General features: G+C 47.8%; 1 protein-coding gene across 2 annotated transcripts; it reads right to left on the reverse strand.

The window, feature by feature from the left end:
* Positions 1–5,593: 5,593 nt before the first annotated feature.
* Positions 5,594–10,353, reverse strand: PRR13 (proline rich 13). Of its 2 annotated transcripts, none has more exons than XM_004053229.5 (4): positions 10,136–10,353; positions 9,190–9,228; positions 8,158–8,540; positions 5,594–6,219 (listed from the first exon to the last, which is right to left on the reverse strand). In XM_004053229.5, the coding sequence occupies exons 2-4, from the start codon at positions 9,206–9,208 to the stop codon at positions 6,175–6,177; spliced, it is 447 nt and encodes a 148-aa protein (XP_004053277.3). In that variant the 5' UTR covers positions 9,209–9,228; positions 10,136–10,353; the 3' UTR covers positions 5,594–6,174. The 2 variants fall into 2 exon arrangements, with proteins under 2 accessions (XP_004053277.3, XP_004053279.3); XM_004053231.5 differs by having other exon boundaries at positions 9,337–10,169.
* Between the last annotated feature and the right edge of the window lie 8,385 nt (positions 10,354–18,738).

Genomic DNA, 18,738 nt, shown 5'->3' on the forward strand with positions numbered 1-18,738 from the left:
AGCGTAGGCACCAGCGAGACAACGGCTGCTAGCAAGCGACGAATTGCGATAGAGAGGGAGCGTGGGGGCGGAAAGGAAACCAGTGGCCCCTAGTGGACTGGCTGGAAAGTTCAGATGTTAGTGCGAAGAGGGAGCAGTCGCCATGCATCAAGAAGTGGAGAGGAGGAAAAAGGGATGGGTGGAAAGAGAAAGGATGAAGATAGTAATCTACAGGGATACTCAAAAAAGAAAAGGAAAAAAACTAACTTGCCACGTTAGACGTGACCATTGTATAAACTCCTTACTCTTAAAAGGAAAGAATTAAGCATTTAACTTTCCTTTTAGGAAGAACTGTATGTAGTTCATCTGTAATTGATAAGGGAAAGCTCTTTTTTAAAGAGTTCCATGTAATAAATCTAGAAGGAATGAAAGAAATAAAAGGAATGAGAGTTGAAAAGTCACCATTTTGCAACCCAGAATGAAATAATTGATTCAGGCAAGTGTATCAATCATTAAAATTTTGAGAAAGGTTGTTAGGGAACGGGATAGTATCATGACACCAAATATCAAATATCACCACACAGATTTGCAAATATATATATATATATATGTAATTTTTTTTTTTTAAGTAACTTCAAATGGGCCAGGGGTAGTGGCTCACGTCTATAATTCCAACACTTTGGGAGGCTGAGGCAGGCGGATCGCTTGAGCTCAGGAGTTTAAGATACCATCTCTACTAAAAATACAAATATTAGCTGGCATGGTGGCACACGCCTGTGGTCCTAGCTATTTAGGAGGCTGAGGTGGATGGATCACTTAAGCCCTGGTGGTCCAGGCTACAGTGAGCCATGATGACGGCCACTGCACTGCAGCCTGTCTCAAAAATAACAAATTTTTTTTTGAGACGGAGTTTCGCTCTTGTTGCCCAGGCTGGAGTCCAATGGCATAATCTCGGCCCACCACAACCTCTGCCTCCTGGCTTCAAGCGATTCTCCTGCCTCAGCCTCCCGAGTAGCAAAAATAACAATTTTTTTAAAAGCAACTTCAAATGGAGAGATCTAGCAGTTACCACCTTACCCAAGTACATAAATGATCAAACTGCATCACTCATAGTAGGACAACTTTGCACCGTGTGGTCCTTGGAAATACGCAACAAGAAGTACACCACATCATCTATTAAATATTCTTGCCAAAAGTGCTTAATCTTAATCTAATCAAGTCATTAGATCTGATTTGCAATTTATAGGAAATTTAATACAACACAAGGAGATATTTTGCAAACCCAGAACATTCCACAAGACAGCTAGCTGGTCTTGTCAAAAAAGCAATGGAAAAAAAAAAAGAAAAAAATTGGCCAGGTGCAGTGGCTCACGCCTGTAATCCCAGCAATATGGGAGGCCGAGGCAGACGGATTACTTGAGGTCAGGAGCTCAAGACCAGCCTGACCAACATGGAGAAACCCCACCTCTACCAAAAATGCAAAATTAGCCAGGCGTGGTGGCGCATGCCTGTAATCCCAGCTACTCGGGAGGCTGAGGCAGAAAAATCACTTGAGCCCAGGAGGCGGAGTTTACGGTAAGCCAAGATTGCACCATTGCACTCCAGCCTGGGCAAAAAGAACAAAACACCGCCTCAAAAAAAAAAAAAAAAAAAGAATTAGTTGAACATGGTAGTATGCATCTGTAGTCCCAGCTACTCAAGAGGCTAAGGCGAGAGGATCACTTGAGCCGAGGAATTCAAGGCTGCAGTGAGTTATGATGGCACCACTGCACTCCAGCCTGGGTGACAGAGCAAGACCCATCTCTTAATTAGTAAATAAAACAAAAGCAGGAATTTAAAAATGCTTAAGGCAATAACAACCAAATATAATGTGTGGCTTTTGCTTGGATCCTGGGTTTCTTTTTTTTTTTTTTTTTGAGACGGAGTCTCACTCTGTTGCCTAGGCTGGAGTACAGTGGCACAGTATCAGCTCACTGCCATCTCCGCCTCCCGAGTTCAAGTGATTCTCCTGCCTCAGCCTCCTGAGTAGCTGGGATTACAGTCACCTGCCACCACGCCCGGCTAATTTTTTGTATTTTTAGTAGAGACGGGGTTTCACCATGTTGGCCAGGCTGGTCTCAAATTCCTAACCTTGTGATCCGCCTGCCTCAGCCTCCCAAAGTGCTGGGATTACAGGCGTGAGCCACTGTGCCCGGCCTGGATCCTAGTTTAAAAAAAAAGTTGCTGCATAAGACATTTAAGGGACAAGTGAGAAAATTCGAACATTAGCTGGGCGCGGTGGCTCACGCCTATAATCCCAGCACTTTGGGAGGCCGAGGCACGTGGATCATGAGGTCAGGAGATCGAGACCATCCTGGCCAACATCATGAAACCCCATCTCTACTAAAAATACAAAAATTAGCCGGGCATGGTGGTGCACGCCGGTAGTTCCAGCTACTCGGGAGGCTGAAGCGGGAGAATCGCTTGAACCTGGGAGGCGGAGGTTGCAGTGAGCCGAGATCACGTCACTGCATTCCAGCCTGGTGACAGAGTAAGACTCCGTCTCAAAAAAAAAAAAAAAAAGAAAAGAAAATTCAAACATTATCTGAATGATAATATTAGGAAGTATTTGTAATTTTCTTAAGTGTAATAATGGAACCATGCTTATGTAAATAAATGGTTTTTAGGATGTACATGATGAAATATTTAAGGATGGCCAGGTGCGGTGGCTCTCCCCTGTAATCCCAGCACTTTGGAGGCCGAGGCAGGTGGATCACAAGGTCAAGATATTGAGATCATCCTGGCCAACATGGTGAAACTCCGTCTCTACTAAAAATATAAAACTTAGCTGGGTGTGGTGGTGTGTGCCTGTAGTCCCAGCTACTTGGGAGGCTGAGGCAGGAGAATTGATTGAACCTGGGAGGCAGAGGTTGCAGTGAGCTGAGATCATGCCATTGCACTCCAGCCTGGCAACAGAGAGAGACCCCATCTTAAAAAAAAAAAAAAATACAAAAGTTAGCCAGGTATGGTGGTGCACACCTGTTGTCTCAGCTACTAGGGATGCTGAGGTGGGGGGATCATTTGAACCTGAAAGGTCAAGGCTGCAGTGAGCTGTGAGTGTGCTACTACACTCCAGCCTGGGCAACAAAGCAAGACCTTGTCTCAAAGAGACAAACAATCAGAAAAAAAAAAAACAGAGGGATGGCTGGGCATGGTGGTGCATGCCTGTAATCCCGCACTTTTGGAGGCAGAGCAAGGTAGGAGGATCGCTTGAAGCCAGGAGTTTGAGAGCAGCCTAGGGAACACAGTGAGACCCTGTCCCTACAAAAAATTAAAAATTAGCCATGTGTGGTGGTGCACACCTATAGTACTAACTACTTGGGAGGCTGAGGTGGAAGGAGCACTTGAACCAGGGAGATCAAGGCTGCAGTGAGCCTTGAACATGCCACTGCACGCTAACCCCTTGACTCTCAGTCACGTTTTATTGGGCAGCCCCAAATTGACGGAGTCATCTAAAGAGAGGTAGCTTCCTCAAGTGGAAAATTAGGCTTGAGGACAAAAATGCCTTTCCTCCCACTCCCCAAGTTGTATTAGGAACAATGTGAAATAGAAAGAAAGAGCCAGGCACAGTGGTTCACTCCTGTAATCCCAACACTTTGGGAGACCGAGGCAGGCGGATTGAGGTCAGGAGTTCAAGACCAGCCTGGCCAACATGGCGAAACCCCATCTCTATTAAAAATACAAAAATTAGCTGGGTGTGGTGGCACGTGCCTGTAGTCCCAGCTACTTGGGAGGCTGAGGCAGAATCGCTTGAATCCAGGAGGCGGAGGTTGCGGTGAGCCGAGATCACGCCATTGCACTCCAGCCTGGACAACAAGAGCAAAACTCCGTCTCAAGAAAAAAAAAAAAAAAAAAAAAAATTAGAATGGCCCCCAAATCCAAGACACTGGAAAAGTGGACCTTGACTTTGGATTTTCTTTTTTTTTTTTTTTTTTTTTTTTAAGACGAGTCTTGCTCTGTCGCCCAGGCTGGAGTGCAGTGGCAAGATCTCGGCTCACTGCAACCTGTCTCCTAGGTTCAAGCGATTCTCCTGCCTCAGCCTCCCAAGTAGCTGGGATTATAGGCACCTGCCACCATGCCCGGCTAATTTATATAGTTTTAATAGAGACGGGTCTCGAACTCCTGACCTCAGGTGATCCACCCACCTCGGCTTCCTAAAGTGCTGGGATTACAGGTGTGAGCCACTGCACCCGGCCATGGATTTTCTAATTAAATTAGAAGCTAGCTGTAAAATATAAGACCTCAGGCATTTATTTCATAGAACTCTTTCCAGGGAAAGCTATAGATGCAGTATAGCCAACTCAAAACACTCTTTCTTCCCTGTTCCTCCTCAAGCCTTACACTCAGTGCCCAAACCCATGGGTTCCACCTCAGAAACATCTCTTAAGTCCACTCCTTCCTCTAGCCCCATGTCACCAACTGCAGCCTCATTTCCCGCTTTCAGGAACTCAGGTTCAGGAGCTCCTAACTTTCATCGTACACTTTTTACAACTTGGTGCCTTTGTAAAACTGCTGCTTCTGCCTGGAAGCCACTGGGTTAAGAGCACAGACTCAGAAGCCGGACTGTCTGAGCTCCAATTCTGACTGAACGTCTGCCTCACAGATTGAGATGGAGTGTAATGGTGCAATCATAACCTCCACCCGCCAGGTTCAAGCCATTCTCCTGCCTCAGCCTCCTGAGTAGCTGGGATTACAGGCATGTGCCACCACGCCTGGCTAATTCTGTATTTTTAGTAGAGACGAGGTTTCTCCATGTTGGCCAGGCTGGTCTCGAACTCCTGGCCTCATGTGATCTGCCTGCCTTGGCCTCCCAAAGTGCTGGGATTACAGGCGTGAGCCACCACGCCTGGCCCACAGTTTCTTAAATATACTGATTTGTAGGGACACATCTAAAAAGTCTTAGCCGAGTGCGGTTGCTCACGCCTGTAATCCCAGCGCTTTGGGAGGCTGAGGCAGGTGGATCACCTGAGGTCAGGAGTTTGAGACCAGCCTGACTGACCAACATGGTGAAACCCTGTCTCTACTACAAATACAAAATTAGCTGGGCATGGTGGCAGGTGCCTGTAGTCCCAGCTACTTGAGAGGCTGACGCAGGAGAATCGCTTGAACCTGGTGGGTGGAGGTTATGATTGCGCCATTGCACTCCAACCTGGGCAACAAGAGTGAAACTCCATCTCAAAATAAGTAAATACATAAATAAAAATAAAAAGTTTTAGGAAAAAATTTAAAAAAAATAAAAATAAGTATTATTCAATAGATTTCGGGCAAAGCCCCAAATTACTCTCTCACAGCTGATGGGCAGCCAGGGTTAAGAATCTCTGTAGCAGATATGAAAACATATAAGCTAAAGGCCTATATCCATTCACCCAAGGGAAGACAATAAAGATTCATGCCACTCTGCCTGAGCCAATTTTGAAGAGTCCTCTCACTTAAAAAACATGGGAATCATACAGTGTCTTTCTCACTGATGCTCCGGTTCCCTTCTATGAAACTGATACACTTTAAAGGGTCTGTGGAAAGTTAGCAAAAGTAGTAGAATGTGCCATGCCCAGCCAAGGTGATAGCACAGGTGAGCTGAGACCAGGAGAAATAACTTTATTTGAATAGGACCCGAGACAGCATATTGGGCTAAGGAGGAGAGGTAAGGTTCCAAAACCGCAGTCAAAGCTCATCAACCAAATGGACTCTACTTCCCAGCAACCTTGCAGTTAGTGCAACCAACAAAAGGCCTGCTGGGGAATGTATTTGCCACTAAATTCCCCAAGTATGCCAACATTACAAAAAAGATAGAGGTTTTTCATCATAATTGAATTTCCACAAACCTCCCCAATCACAAGTATTATAAGCAGAAGTAAAAAATCACATTTTACAGATCTCAAACTTGTCTTCAACATTTAGTTCATCATCTTCAAAAAATAGCTCCCCTGCCTAATTCATTAGCTATATGATCTATCCAAGCAGCAACAAGATGGCCAGGCCATGGCAATCCTCTTCCCATTTCCCCTAGCCACTCAGGGCTCAACAGCAGGGTGAGGCTCAGGTGGAGGTAGGGGGTGGGGAGCACAAGGGCTACATTCCCCCAGTACAACATGGCATCTGAAGCTTGATGGGAGAGCAGAACTGGTGAGACTTGAGGGAAGGGTCCAGGGCCTGTATTCAGTCAGAATCACTGCTGGAAGAGGAGGAGGAAGAGGAGGAATGCTGCAAGGGGAAAGGGGAAAGGGGAAAGAAGATAGCATCAGATCCAAATGACCTTTCATCACTCCGCGGGCCATTCTTTGGTGCCCCACCCCTCCACCCAAGTATCCCTTGCTTCCCTAAGAAGGTCAGGAGTCTTGAACAGACTGTACCTAAACAAAAGCAAGGGTTTCCTTCAGCAGTGAGCATACAGGAATGGATTAAACCATCCTAAATTATCACACAGAATTTAAAAAATTTAACATATTACCTTTGGAGGAAATTTCCAACTTTCTTTACCTGAATCGATGCCTAGGCAAGGAATAAATTACAGGCACAAGCATAGTATAGTGCTAGGAAACAGCTGTTACCTTATCAATGCTTATTCATTAGCTGCGTGTAAAGTCCTATGATTTTAAGAAATTGGATTCTACAAATCTAAGAAAAGACAGTAGAAACAGCAGTTGTATGTGCATGTATCTCTACTTTTTCCCAAGCACAATGGGAAAAAGTGGGGAAGGTGTAAGAAAAGGCTGGGAGTTCTATTCAAGGTTCCTTAAGCATATACTCCCAGCAATGCTACAGTTATTAAATAAAAACATTTTTCAGTCTCTCCAGGGTAATTTCTCCCCCTTTTCCCCACTAAATCTCAATTCTCTTCAGTTCTCTTCAGACCTTTTTTTTTTTTTTTTTTTTTAGACGGAGTCTCACCCAGTTGCCCAGGCTGGAGTGCAATGGCATGATCTTGGCTCACTGCAACCTCCACTTCCTGGGTTTAAGAGATTCTCTTGCCTCAGCCTCCGGAGTAGCTGGGATTACAGACACGCACCACCATGCCCAGCTAATTTTTTGTATCTTTAGTAGACATGTTTCACCATGTTGGCTAGGCTGGTCTTGAACTCCTGACCTCGTGATCCGCCCGCCCCGGAATCCCAAAGTGCTGGGATTACAGGTGTGGACCACGGCGCACAGCCTTCTCTTCAGATTTCTATCAAAGACCCAGAATCAGGAATTAGAATCCACAAGGCAAATAAATACTGGGCAGTTAAATGTAAATGGAGGCCTCATCAAGATGCAGATTGGTTTAATCCTTCCAGAGTTGTCCTCAGAGTTGCTTTTATCCTTGCTATTTTTTGTTTGTTTGTTTGAGATGGAGTCTTGTCTGTCACCGAGGCTGGGGTGCAGTGGTGAGATCTGGGCTCACTGCCATCTCTGCTTCCCGGGTTCAAGCAATTCTCCTGCCTCAGCCTCCTGAGTAGCTGGGATTACAGGCATGCGCCACCACACCCAGCTAATAATTCCCAAGTGCTAGGATTACAGGCATGAGCCACGGCACCTGGCCACCCTTACCAATTTTTAACACTCCTCTAAAACAAAGATACTTAGCCTTGGAGCTCAGTATAAAACCTCCTTAGTCCTAGGCTTTGTTAGAGGCCGAGTCACTGACTGCTCTTGTCCTCACTTTTTCTGCTGGATGATAGGGCAAAGGGCCCATGTAATTAACACAACGCCCTAAGAACACTGATGAAAGAGAGAAGGAACTTCTGGAACTAGGGACAGATTAATTCTGTTAATTATTATAAGACCTTGCTTTGTCAAAGGAATGACTTTAGTATTTTGACAATGTCAGTGGGCGTGTCCAACTTGCTAGAATATGCACCTGGCGGGAGGGGAGCAAAAGTTCTGGGAGAGTAGGGCAGAAAAGATTTGGCTTTTGATTCTAAAATCCATTCTAAGGCTCACCCTAACTCCCCCCAGATAGGAGAAGCCTGATGTTTATTTTCAAGATAATCAGATTCTTCCCAGTAGCAATCTTTTATAAAAAGGAAAAATCATCTACCAGAGCGACACAATTGTCATCCCTCACGTCCACAGAATGTGAATCCCCCTCACCCAACCCCTGCCTACCTAGTCCCTCTGAGGGGGGACTCCTTCCCTAGCCAGTCTCCAGAGGGTACTGACCTTGCCATGCTTGTGGTACTTGTGGTGCTTTTGGTGCTTGTGCATCTTTTTATGAGCTTTCTTCATTTTCTTCTGCATCTTCTTGTCCACTATCACTGCTGGTCCGACCATGCCAGGAGCCAAGGGATTCACAGGAGGGATTCCAGGGGCAGGCGGTGGGTATGGAGGAGGGTAGGGACCCAACGGTTGGCATCCTGGATACCCTGGCCGTGGCACGGGATGAGGGGGCCCACCTGGGGGGAAAGCTGGATTGCCATGGGGAGCTCCTGGGGGAGGAGGACAGGGGCCTGGGGGAAAGGGTGGATTAATAGGTGGTCGGTGGGCAGGATTGGAACCTCCAGGGCACCCAATATTGGGGGGATATGGATTTGGCCCTGGCTGCCCTGGTGGAAGAAGCAGAGAATAAACATTAGAATTCCCCAGAGTCTCCAACAACAAACAACACAAAGATTCTTTCTCACTCAATACTTAAAGGGAAATGGAAAGATGACAAAGGAGAACGGAGGGTAGGGGAGACAAACTTGAGTTGGGGAGAAAAGGGGGAATGTCCCTGGAAGGGCTAGGGAGAGGAGGGAGACAGTGAACTCTGAGGAAGACAAAAGCACTGGTCAGTCCGGGCGTGGTGGCTCACGCCTGTAATCCCAGCACTTTGGGAGGCCGAGGTGGACAGATCTCATGAGGCCATGAGCTTGAGACCAGCCTGGCCAAATGGTGAAACCCCCATCTCTACTAAAAATACAAAAAGTAGCCGGGCGTGATAGCATGCGCCTGTAATCTCAGCTACTCCGGAGGCTGAAACAGGAGAATCGCTTGAACCCAGGAGGCGGAGGTTGCAGTGAGCCTGGGCGACAGAGACTCCATCTCAAAAAATAAATTAAATTAAATTAAAAAGCACTGGTCACCTCTAGACTAAGGACTTTTGCTTTTGCGGGTACAGCAGGTCGGGGGTAGGGGAGCTGATATAGAAACTTCCTGTTATAGAGCCCATCAGAAAAAAGGGTTAGCGGTGGAACAGAACCCCCAAACACCTACCGGCATTGGGATTCCACATGTTTAGGTGTGTTCTCCAGCCTGAGGAGAAAGAAATGAGGCAAAAAAGATGACGGTCTAGAGGTAGGAAGTGGACTTAGCACCGGAGCCCAGCCCTAACGTCTTCCACCCCACAGTAGGCTCTCCTACCTGGAGAACTACCACGACTTCCACAAAAGAAATGTCTCTTTTCTGGCTGGGCGCGGTGGCTCACGCCTGTAATCCCAGCACTTTGGGAGGCCGAGGCGGATGGATCACGAGGTCAAGAGTTCGAGACCAGCCTGGCCAACATCGTGAAACCCCGTCTCTACTAAAAATCTAAAAATTAGCCGGGCGCGGTGGCGGGCACCTGTAGTCCCAGCTACTCGGGAGGCTGAGTCAGGAGAATCGCTTGAACCCGGGAGGCGGAGGTTGCAGTGAGCCGAGACCGCGCCACTGCACTCTAGCCTGGGCGACGGAGCAAGACACCGTCACAAAAAAAGAAAAGAAAAGAAAAGAAATGTCTCTTTCCACTTGTTTCTTCGCCCTCAATACCTACTTGGCTCCTAACACAGGAATCTAGTTCCCAGGGCCCCTCCTCCACCCAGGTGGAAGCGTCTAACTCTTCGGAAGTAGGCAGTACCCGCGAGTCTCGGCCCCCCCATCACTCATCTCCCTTTCCCTGGAACTGAGTCCAGAGGCCTTTAACCACGCACAGAGTAAGAAAGGAGCTCAAACAACTTTCTCTCTCCCTGGGGAGGACCCCACCTCAGGCTAAAAAAAGGATACGCCTCGAGGCGAAGTAAGAAGGAAGTTGCCCAAGAACCTCAAATACTTAAATATGTGGACACAACCCCCTTCCTCCAAAAAAGAAAAAAGGCAAATGAAGATCCTAGCCCCAAGCTGCGAAGAGACTCTTGACCTAGCAAGGGGAAAAGGAAAAACCTATGGAATCCAAACACCCCATCACCTTTCCACCGCCGCCTGGGCTTGATGCGTTCTCCTTCGCAGTCTCGGCTCTTCCTAGTCACCCAGACCCCGTGCTTCGGCACCCGCCTCTGCTACTGCCTAATTGGTAATTATGTGGCCGCTCGACTGATGATTAGACAACAAACTAATCAATCACTCTGGTCCGACTGAGGAGGAAACGGTTGCTCTAGGGGCGGAGCGGAGCCCTTTACGGCTAGGCCAGTACTGAGAAGCCGGAAATCTCCTGGGGGCGGGGCTAGGCGGAGAGCGCTGGAGGGGGCGGGGCCAGCTGCTGGGCAAAGTCCTAGAGACAACCGAGAAGAAACTCTGCCCTTGCTCTCTTACCTCATGGTTCACTGGGTGCAATACCTTGTAAAGTGAATACACTATGGTAAGTGTTGTAATACAGATATAGACAGAGTTCTCGGCAAGGGCAGAAGAGCTGCTGAGTCCCAGCCCCAAGCCTCAATGTTCCCGGCTCCGTCTTACACTCGCAAGGGAAGCGAACAAACATTCTTGCGGAAAATACAGAGATTTCATAATGTCTCCCAGGATTCCGTCTCTCAATTGCATAGCTCCCCCATCTGTCAAGTAGCCTAAACCAGAAACCAAGGAGGGCGTCCGTGATCCCTCTGTCTCCTTCACCTCCCTTACCCCAAATTATCAGTTTTGTCTCTCAAATATATCTGGAATCTCTCTACTTCTCTCTGTCTTCCCTGCTGCAAACCTCCCATCATCTGTCGCCTGGATCCTGGATTCATCTCTCCCCTGAATTGCTACAATGGCCTCCCTTTTTTTTTTTTTTTTTTGAGACGAAGTCTCGCTCTGTCACGAGGCTGGAGTGCAGCGGTGCGACCTCGGCTCACTGCAACCTCCGCTTCCCGAGTTCAAGCGATAATCCTGCCTCAGCCTCCGAAGTAGTTGGGACTACAGGCGCGGCTAGTTTTTCTATTTTTTAGTAGAGATGGGATTTCACCATGTTGGCCAGGATGGTCTCGCTCTCTTGACTTCGTGATCTGCCCGCCTCGGCCTCCCAAAGTGCTGGGATTATAGGCGTGAGCCACCGTGCCCAGCCTTTAAAAAAAAAAAAAAATACAAGTGGCCGGGCGCGGTGGCTCACGCCTGTAATCCCAGCACTTTGGGAGGCCGAGGCAGGCGGATCACAAGGTCAGGAGTTCGAGACCAGCCTGGCCAATATGGTAAAACCCCGTTTCTACTAAAAATACAAAAATTAGCCGGGCGTGGTGACATGTGCCTGTAATCCCAGCCACTTGAGAGGCTGAGGCAGGAGAATCACTGAACCCAGGGAGGCGGAGGTTGCAGTGAGCCGAAATCATGCCACTGCACTCCAACCTGGGTGACAGAGTGAGACTCTGTCTCAAAAAAAAAAAAAAAAAAAAAATACAATCAACAAACTTGACCTAATGAACATACGTTGAACCATGCTCTCAAAACTTAACGACTGCTAATTCTCCTTAAGCATGCTTAGAGCATTTATAAAAATCGGTCACATTCTAAGCTAAGCATGTCTCAACTGATGCAATTCGATTTTGAAAGAACTGTTCAATACATATTCTCTGACCACAATGTAAAATATAAGCAAACATATAGCTGGATTTTTTTTTTTAAGAAAAAAAATTGTTTAACTGTCATCCAGGCTGGGCACCGTGGCTTATGCCTGTAATCCCAGCACTTTGGGAGGCCATGGCTGGAGGATCAGTTCAGGCCAGGAGTTCAGGACCAGACTGGGCAACTTAGTGAGACCTCATCTCTACAAAAATGAAAAATTAGCCGAGGGTGGTGGTGCACGCCTGTAGTCCCAGCTACTCAGGAGGCTAAGGTGGAAGGATCGCTTGAGCCTGGGAAGCGGAGGTTGCAGTGAGCCCAAATCGCACCACTGCATTCCAGCCTGGGTGACAGAGCAAGATTCGATCTCTAAATAGATAAATAAATTACCTTAAAATAACCATGGAAATAATAAACCATGATGGAAATTAAATACTTAGAAATAAGTAGGGGGGCATGGTGACTCATGCCTGTAATCCCAGCACTGTGGGAGGCCAAGGCGGGTGGATCACAAGGTCAGGATTTCGAGACCATCCTGGCCAACATGGTGAAACCCCGTCTCTACTAAAAATACAAAAATTAGCTGGGTGTGATGGCACACGCCTGTAATCCCAGCTGCTCAGGAGGCTGAGACAGGAGAATCACCTGAACCCGGGAGGCAGAGATGGCAGTGAGCCGAGATGGTGCCATTGCACTCCAGCCTGGCAACAGAGCAAGACTCTGTCTCAAAAAAAAAAAAAAAGAAAGAAAGAAATAAGCAGGCCGGGTGTTGTGGCTCACACCAGTAATCCCAACACTTTGGGAGGCTGAGGCAGACAGATCACTTGAGCCCAGGAGTTCAAGACCAGCCTGGGCCACAGGGGAAACCCCATCTCTAATAAAAATACAAAAGTAGCTGGGGGTGGTGGCTCATCCCAGCTACTCAGGGCTGGGATGGGAGGATCACTTGAGCTGGAGAGCTGGAGGTTTTGATGAGCCAAGATCGTACCACTGCACTCCAGCCTGGACAAAAGAACACAAAAAGAAATAAGCCATAATGAGGCCAGGCGCGGTGGCTCACGCCTGTAATCCCAGCACGTTGAGAGGCCGAGGCGGGCGGATCTTGAGGTCAGGAGATCAAGACCATCCTGGCTAACATGGTGAAACCCCGTCTCTACTAAAAATACAAAAAAATTAGCCGAGCGTGGTGGCGGGCACCTGTAGTCCCAGCTACTCGGGAGGCTGAGGCAGGAGGATGGCGTGAACCCAGGAGGCAGAGCTTGCAGTGAGCCGAGATTGTGCCACTGCACTCCTGGCTGGGCAACAGAGCGAGACTCCGTCTCAAAAAAAAAAAAGAAAAAAGAAAGAAATAAGCCATAATGAAAATATTAGATCCAAAATTTGTGGGATATAGACAGGACATGGGGCTCATGCCTGTAATCCCAGCACTTTGGGAGGCCAAAGCAGGTGGATCACATGAGGCCAGGAGTTTGAGACCAGCCTGGCCAGCACAGCGAAAACCTGTCTCTGCTAAATATACAAAAAATGGGGCCAGGCAGGGTGGCACATGCCTGTAAGCCTAGCACTTTCAGAGGCTGAAGCAGGTGGATCACAAGGTCAGGAGTTCAAGACCAGCCTGGCCAACATGGTGAAATTCCATCTCTACTAAAAATACAAAAAATTAGCTGGGCATGGCTGGGTGCGGTGGCTCACGCCTATAATCCCAGCGCTTTGGGAGTCTGAGGCAGGTGGATCACAAGGTCAGGAGTTCGAGACCAGCCTGGCCAACATGGTGAAACCTGGCCTCTACTAAAAATACAAAAATTAGCCAGGCGCAGTGGTGGGCGCCTGTAATCCCAGCTACTCAGGAGGCTGAGGCAGGAGAATCGCTTGAACCCGGGAGGTTGCAGTAAACCGAGATCACGCCATAGCCCTCCAGCCTGGGCAACAGAGCGAGACTCCGTCTCAAAAAAAAAAAAAAAAAGAAAGAAAGAAAGAAAGTGAGCTAGGCATGGTGGCACATACCTGTAATCCCAGCTAGTGGGAAGGCTGAGGCGTGAGAATCGCTTGAACCTGGGAGGGAGAGGGTGCAGTGAGCCAAGATCATGCCACTGCACTCTAGACTAAGCAACAGAGCAGGACTCTGTTTCAAAAAAAAAAAAAAAAAAACAAAGTGGGATACAAAAAAATTTAAGACAATAAATTTTATGCCAAATATGTCATATTAAACTAAAGCATTTGAAATATTTTAAACTTTTTTTCTTTTAATTTTTATTTTTAGTGCTGGGGTACATGTGCATGATGTGCAGGTTTGTTACATAGTTAAATGTGTGCCATGCTGGTTTGCTGCACCAATTTTGCTGCACCAATCAACCCATCAGCTAGGTATTAAGCCCAGCATGCATTAGCTATTTTTCCTAATATTCTCACTCCCCTGACCCTACCCCCCAACAGGCCCCAGTGTGCGTTGTTCCCCTTCTTGTGTCCATGTGTTCTTACTGTGTAGCTCCCACTTGTGTGAGAACATGTTCCTGCATGAGTTTGCTGAGGTTAATGGCTTCCAGCTTCATCCATGTCCCTATAAAGGACATGATCTCATTCCTTTTTATGGCTACATAGTATTCCATGGTATATATGTACCACAGTTTTTCAGTCTATTTGTTGATGGGCATTTGGATTAATTCCATGTCTTTGCTATTGTGAATAGTGCTACAGTGAACATACACATGCATGTATGTTTGTAATAGAATGATTTATATTCCTTTGGGTATACACCCAGTAATGAGATTGCTGGGTCAAATAGTATTTCTGGTTCTAGATCTTTGAGGAATCGCCACATCGTCTTCCACAATGGTTGAACTAATTTACACTCCCACCAACAGTGTAAAAATGTTCCTATTTCTCCACAACCTTGCCAGCATCTGGATTTTGGTTTTGGGTTTTTTTTTTTTTTTTGAGACTGAGTCTTGCTCTGTCACCCAGGCTGAAGTGCAGGGGCAGGATCTCAGCTCACTGCAACCTCTGCCTCCCGGGTTCAAGCGAGTCTCCTGCCTCAGCCTCCCGAGTAGCTAGAATTACAGGTGCCTGCCGCCACACCTGCTATATATATATATATATTTGTATTTTTAGTAGAAACAGGGTTTCACCATGTTGGCCAGGGTGGTTTCAAACTCCTGACCTCAAGTGATTCACCCACCCTTGGCCTCCCAAAGTGCTAGGGTTACAGGCATGAGCCACCAGGCCTGGCCTGTTATTTCTTGACTTTTTAATAATCACCATTCTGACTGGCATGAGATAGTATCTCATTATGGTTTTGGTTTACATTTCTCTAATGTCCAGTGACGTTGAGCTTTTTTTCATGTTTGTTGGCTGCATATCTTCTTTTGAGAAATGTCTGTTAATGTCCTCTGCCCCCTTTTTTTTTTTTGAGACGAAGTCTTGCCCTGGCCCTGTTGCCCAGGCTGGAGTGCAGTGGCACAATCTTGGCTCACTGCAAGCTCCACCTCCCAGGTTTGCACCATTCTCCTGCCTCAGCCTCCCGAGTAGCTGGGACTACAGGCACCCGCCATCGCGCCTGGCTAATTTTTTATATTTTTAGTAGAGACGGGGTTTCACCCTCTTAGCCAGGATGATCTTGATCTCCTGACCTCGTGATCCGCCCGCCTCGGCCTCCCAAAGTGCTGGGATTATAGGCGTGAGCCACCGCGCCTGGCCTTTTGCCCACTTTTTTTTTTTCTATCTCTTTTTTTTTTTTTTAATTGATCATTCTTGAGTGTTTCTCGCAGAGGGGGATTTGGCAGGGTCATAGGACAATAGTGGAGGGAAGGTCAGCAGATAAACAAGTGAACAAAGGTCTCTGGTTTTCCTAGGCAGAGGACCCTGCGGCCTTCCCCAGTGTTTGTGTCCCTGGGTACTTGAGATTAGGGAGTGGTGATGACTCTTAAGGAGCATGCTGCCTTCAAGCATCTGTTTAACAAAGCACATCTTGCACCGCCCTTAATCCATTTAACCCTGAGTGGACACAGCACATGATTCAGAGAGCACCGGGTTGGGGGTAAGGTCATAGATCAACAGCATCCCAAGGCAGAAGAATTTTTCTTAGTACAGAACAAAATGGAGTCTCCTATGTCTACTTCTTTCTACACAGACACAGCAACAATCTGATTTCTGTATCTTTTCCCCACATTTCCCCCTTTTCTATTCGACAAAACCGCCATCGTCATCATGGCCCGTTCTCAATGAGCTGTTGGGTACACCTCCCAGATGGGGAGGCGGCCGGGCAGAGGGGCTCCTCACTTCCCAGAAGGGGCGGCCAGGCAGAGGCGCCCCCCCCACCTCCCGGACGGGGCAGCAGCTGGGCGGAGGCGCCCCCACCTCTCGGACGGGGCGGCTGGCCGGGCGGGGGCCGCCCCCCACCTCCCTCCCAGATGGGGCGGCTGGCCGGGCAGGGGCTGCCCCCCACCTCCCTCCCGGATGGGGCGGCTGGCCGTTGCCCACTTTTTTTTGTTTGTTTTTTGTTTTTTCTTTTTTATTTATTTTTTATTTTTTATTGATCATTCTTGGGTGTTTCTCGCAGAGGGGGATTTGGCAGGGTCATAGGACAATAGTGGAAGGAAGGTCAGCAGATAAACAAGTGAACAAAGGTCTCTGGTTTTCCTAGGCAGAGTGTTTGTGTCCCTGGGTACTTGAGATTAGGGAGTGGTGATGACTCTTAAGGAGCATGCTGCCTTCAAGCATCTGTTTAACAAAGCACATCTTGCACTGCCCTTAATCCATTTAACCCTGAGTGGACACAGCACATGATTCAGAGAGCACCGGGTTGGGGGTAAGGTCATAGATCAACAGCATCCCAAGGCAGAAGAATTTTTCTTAGTACAGAACAAAATGGAGTCTCCTATGTCTACTTCTCTCTACACAGACACAGCAACAATCTGATTTCTGTATCTTTTCCCCACATTTCCCCCTTTTCTATTCGACAAAACCGCCATCGTCATCATGGCCCGTTCTCAATGAGCTGTTGGGTACACCTCCCAGACGGGGTGGTGGCCGGGCAGAGGGGCTCCTCACTTCCCAGAAGGGGCAGCCAGGCAGAGGCGCCCCCCCACCTCCCGGACGGGGCGGCTGGCCGGGCGGGGGCCGCCCCCCACCTCCCTCCCGGACGGGGTGGCTGGCCGGGCGGGGGCTGCCCCCCACCTCCCTCCCGGATGGGGTGGCTGGCCGTTGCCCACTTTTTAATGGGGTTGTTTTTTTCTCGTAAATTTGTTTGAGTTTCTTCTAGATTCTGGATATTACACACTTCGGCAGATCACAAAAATTTTCTCCCATTCTGTAGGTTGCCTGTTTGTTCTGATGATAGTTTCTTTTGCTGTGCAGAAGCTCTTTCGTTTAATCAGATCACATTTGTCAATTTTTGCTTTTGTTGCGATTGCTTTTGGTGATCCCATCATGAAATCTTTGCCCGTGCCTATGTCCTGAGTGGTATTGCCTAGACAGTGTTCTTTTATTCTGAAATAATTTTAGACTCACAAGAAGTTGTAAAATTTACCCAGCTTCCCCCAGTGATAGTATCTTACATAACAAGACTATCTTTTGACTGAGTGGGGTGGCTCATGCCTGTAATCCCAGCACTTTGGGAGGCTGAGACTGGTGGATTCCTTTGAGCTCAGGAGTTCGAGACCATCCTGGCCAACATGGTGAAATCTTGTCTCTACAAAAAATAGAAAAACTAGCTGGGCATGGTTGTGTGCACCCATAATCCCAGCTACTTACGAGGCTGGGGTGGTAGGATCACTGGAGCCTGGGAGACAGAAGTTACAGTGAGTCAAGATCATGCCACTGAACTCCAGTCTCACTCACAGAATGAGACCCTGTCTCAAAACAAACAGGCCGGGCACAGTGGCTCACGCCTGTAATCCCAGCACTTTGGGAGGCCGAGGCGGGCGGATCACGAGGTCAGGAGATTGAGACCATCCTGGCTAACAGGGTAAAACTCTGTCTCTACTAAAAATACAAAAAATTAGAGGGGCGTGGTGGCTGATGCCTGTAGTCCTAGCTACTCAGGAGGCTGAGGCAGGAGAGTGGCATGAACTTGGGAGGCGGAGCTTGTAGTGAGCCAAGATCGTGCCACTGCACTCCAGCCGGGGTGACAGAGGGACACTCCATCTCAAAAAAACAAAACAAAAACAAACAAATACTACATTTTGATGTATTTTTATATTAGGTTTGTGCAAAATACTTGAAATAATTTGGAAGGTTTCCTAAACTCTAGGAAACTTAGATATACACATTGTTTCTTTCTTGGAAGATTATCAAGTTTCAAAAAAGTATTGGCCGGGTGCGGTGGCTCACACCTGTAATCCCAGGACTTTGGGAGGTCACCAGGCGGGTGGATCACGAGGTCGGGATTTTGAGACTATCCCAACCAATGTGGTGAAACTCCATCTGTACTAACAATACAAAAATTAGCCGGGCATGGTGGCATGCGCTGTAATCCCAGCTACTTGGGAGACTGAGGCAGGAGACTCCCTTGAACTAGGGAGGCAGAGGTTGTAGTGAGCCGAGATCGCACCACTGCACTCCAGTTTGGGGGCAACAGAACAAGACTACGTCTCAAAAAAAAAGAAAAGTTTGCCTGCTCTAGACATTTCTTTTTCTTTTCTTTTCTTTTCTTTTTTTTTTTTTTTTTTTTTTTTGAGATGGAGTTTCGCTCTTGTTGCCCAGGCTGGAATGCAATGGCGCGATCTCGGCTCACCACAACCCCAGTCTCCCAGGTTCAAGCAATTCTCCTGTCTCAGCCTCCAAAGTAGCTAGGATTACAGGCATATGCCACCACGCCTGGCTAATTTTGTATTTTTAGTGGATATGGGGTTTCTCCGTGTTAGTCAGGCTGGTCTCAAACTCCCGACTTCAGGTGATCTGTCTGCCTCTGCCTCCCAAAGTGCTGGGATTACAGGCGTGAGCCACTGCACCGGGCCCAGTTACCCCTACCAAGGGGTAACTGTAGTAGTTGGGCCCTGCCAGGCCTAGGAAGAAGGAAAGAGGGATGGTGCCCAGAAGCAG

This window comes from Gorilla gorilla, chromosome 10 (assembly GCF_029281585.2).
Source record: "Gorilla gorilla gorilla isolate KB3781 chromosome 10, NHGRI_mGorGor1-v2.1_pri, whole genome shotgun sequence".
Taxonomy (NCBI): domain Eukaryota; kingdom Metazoa; phylum Chordata; class Mammalia; order Primates; family Hominidae; genus Gorilla; species Gorilla gorilla.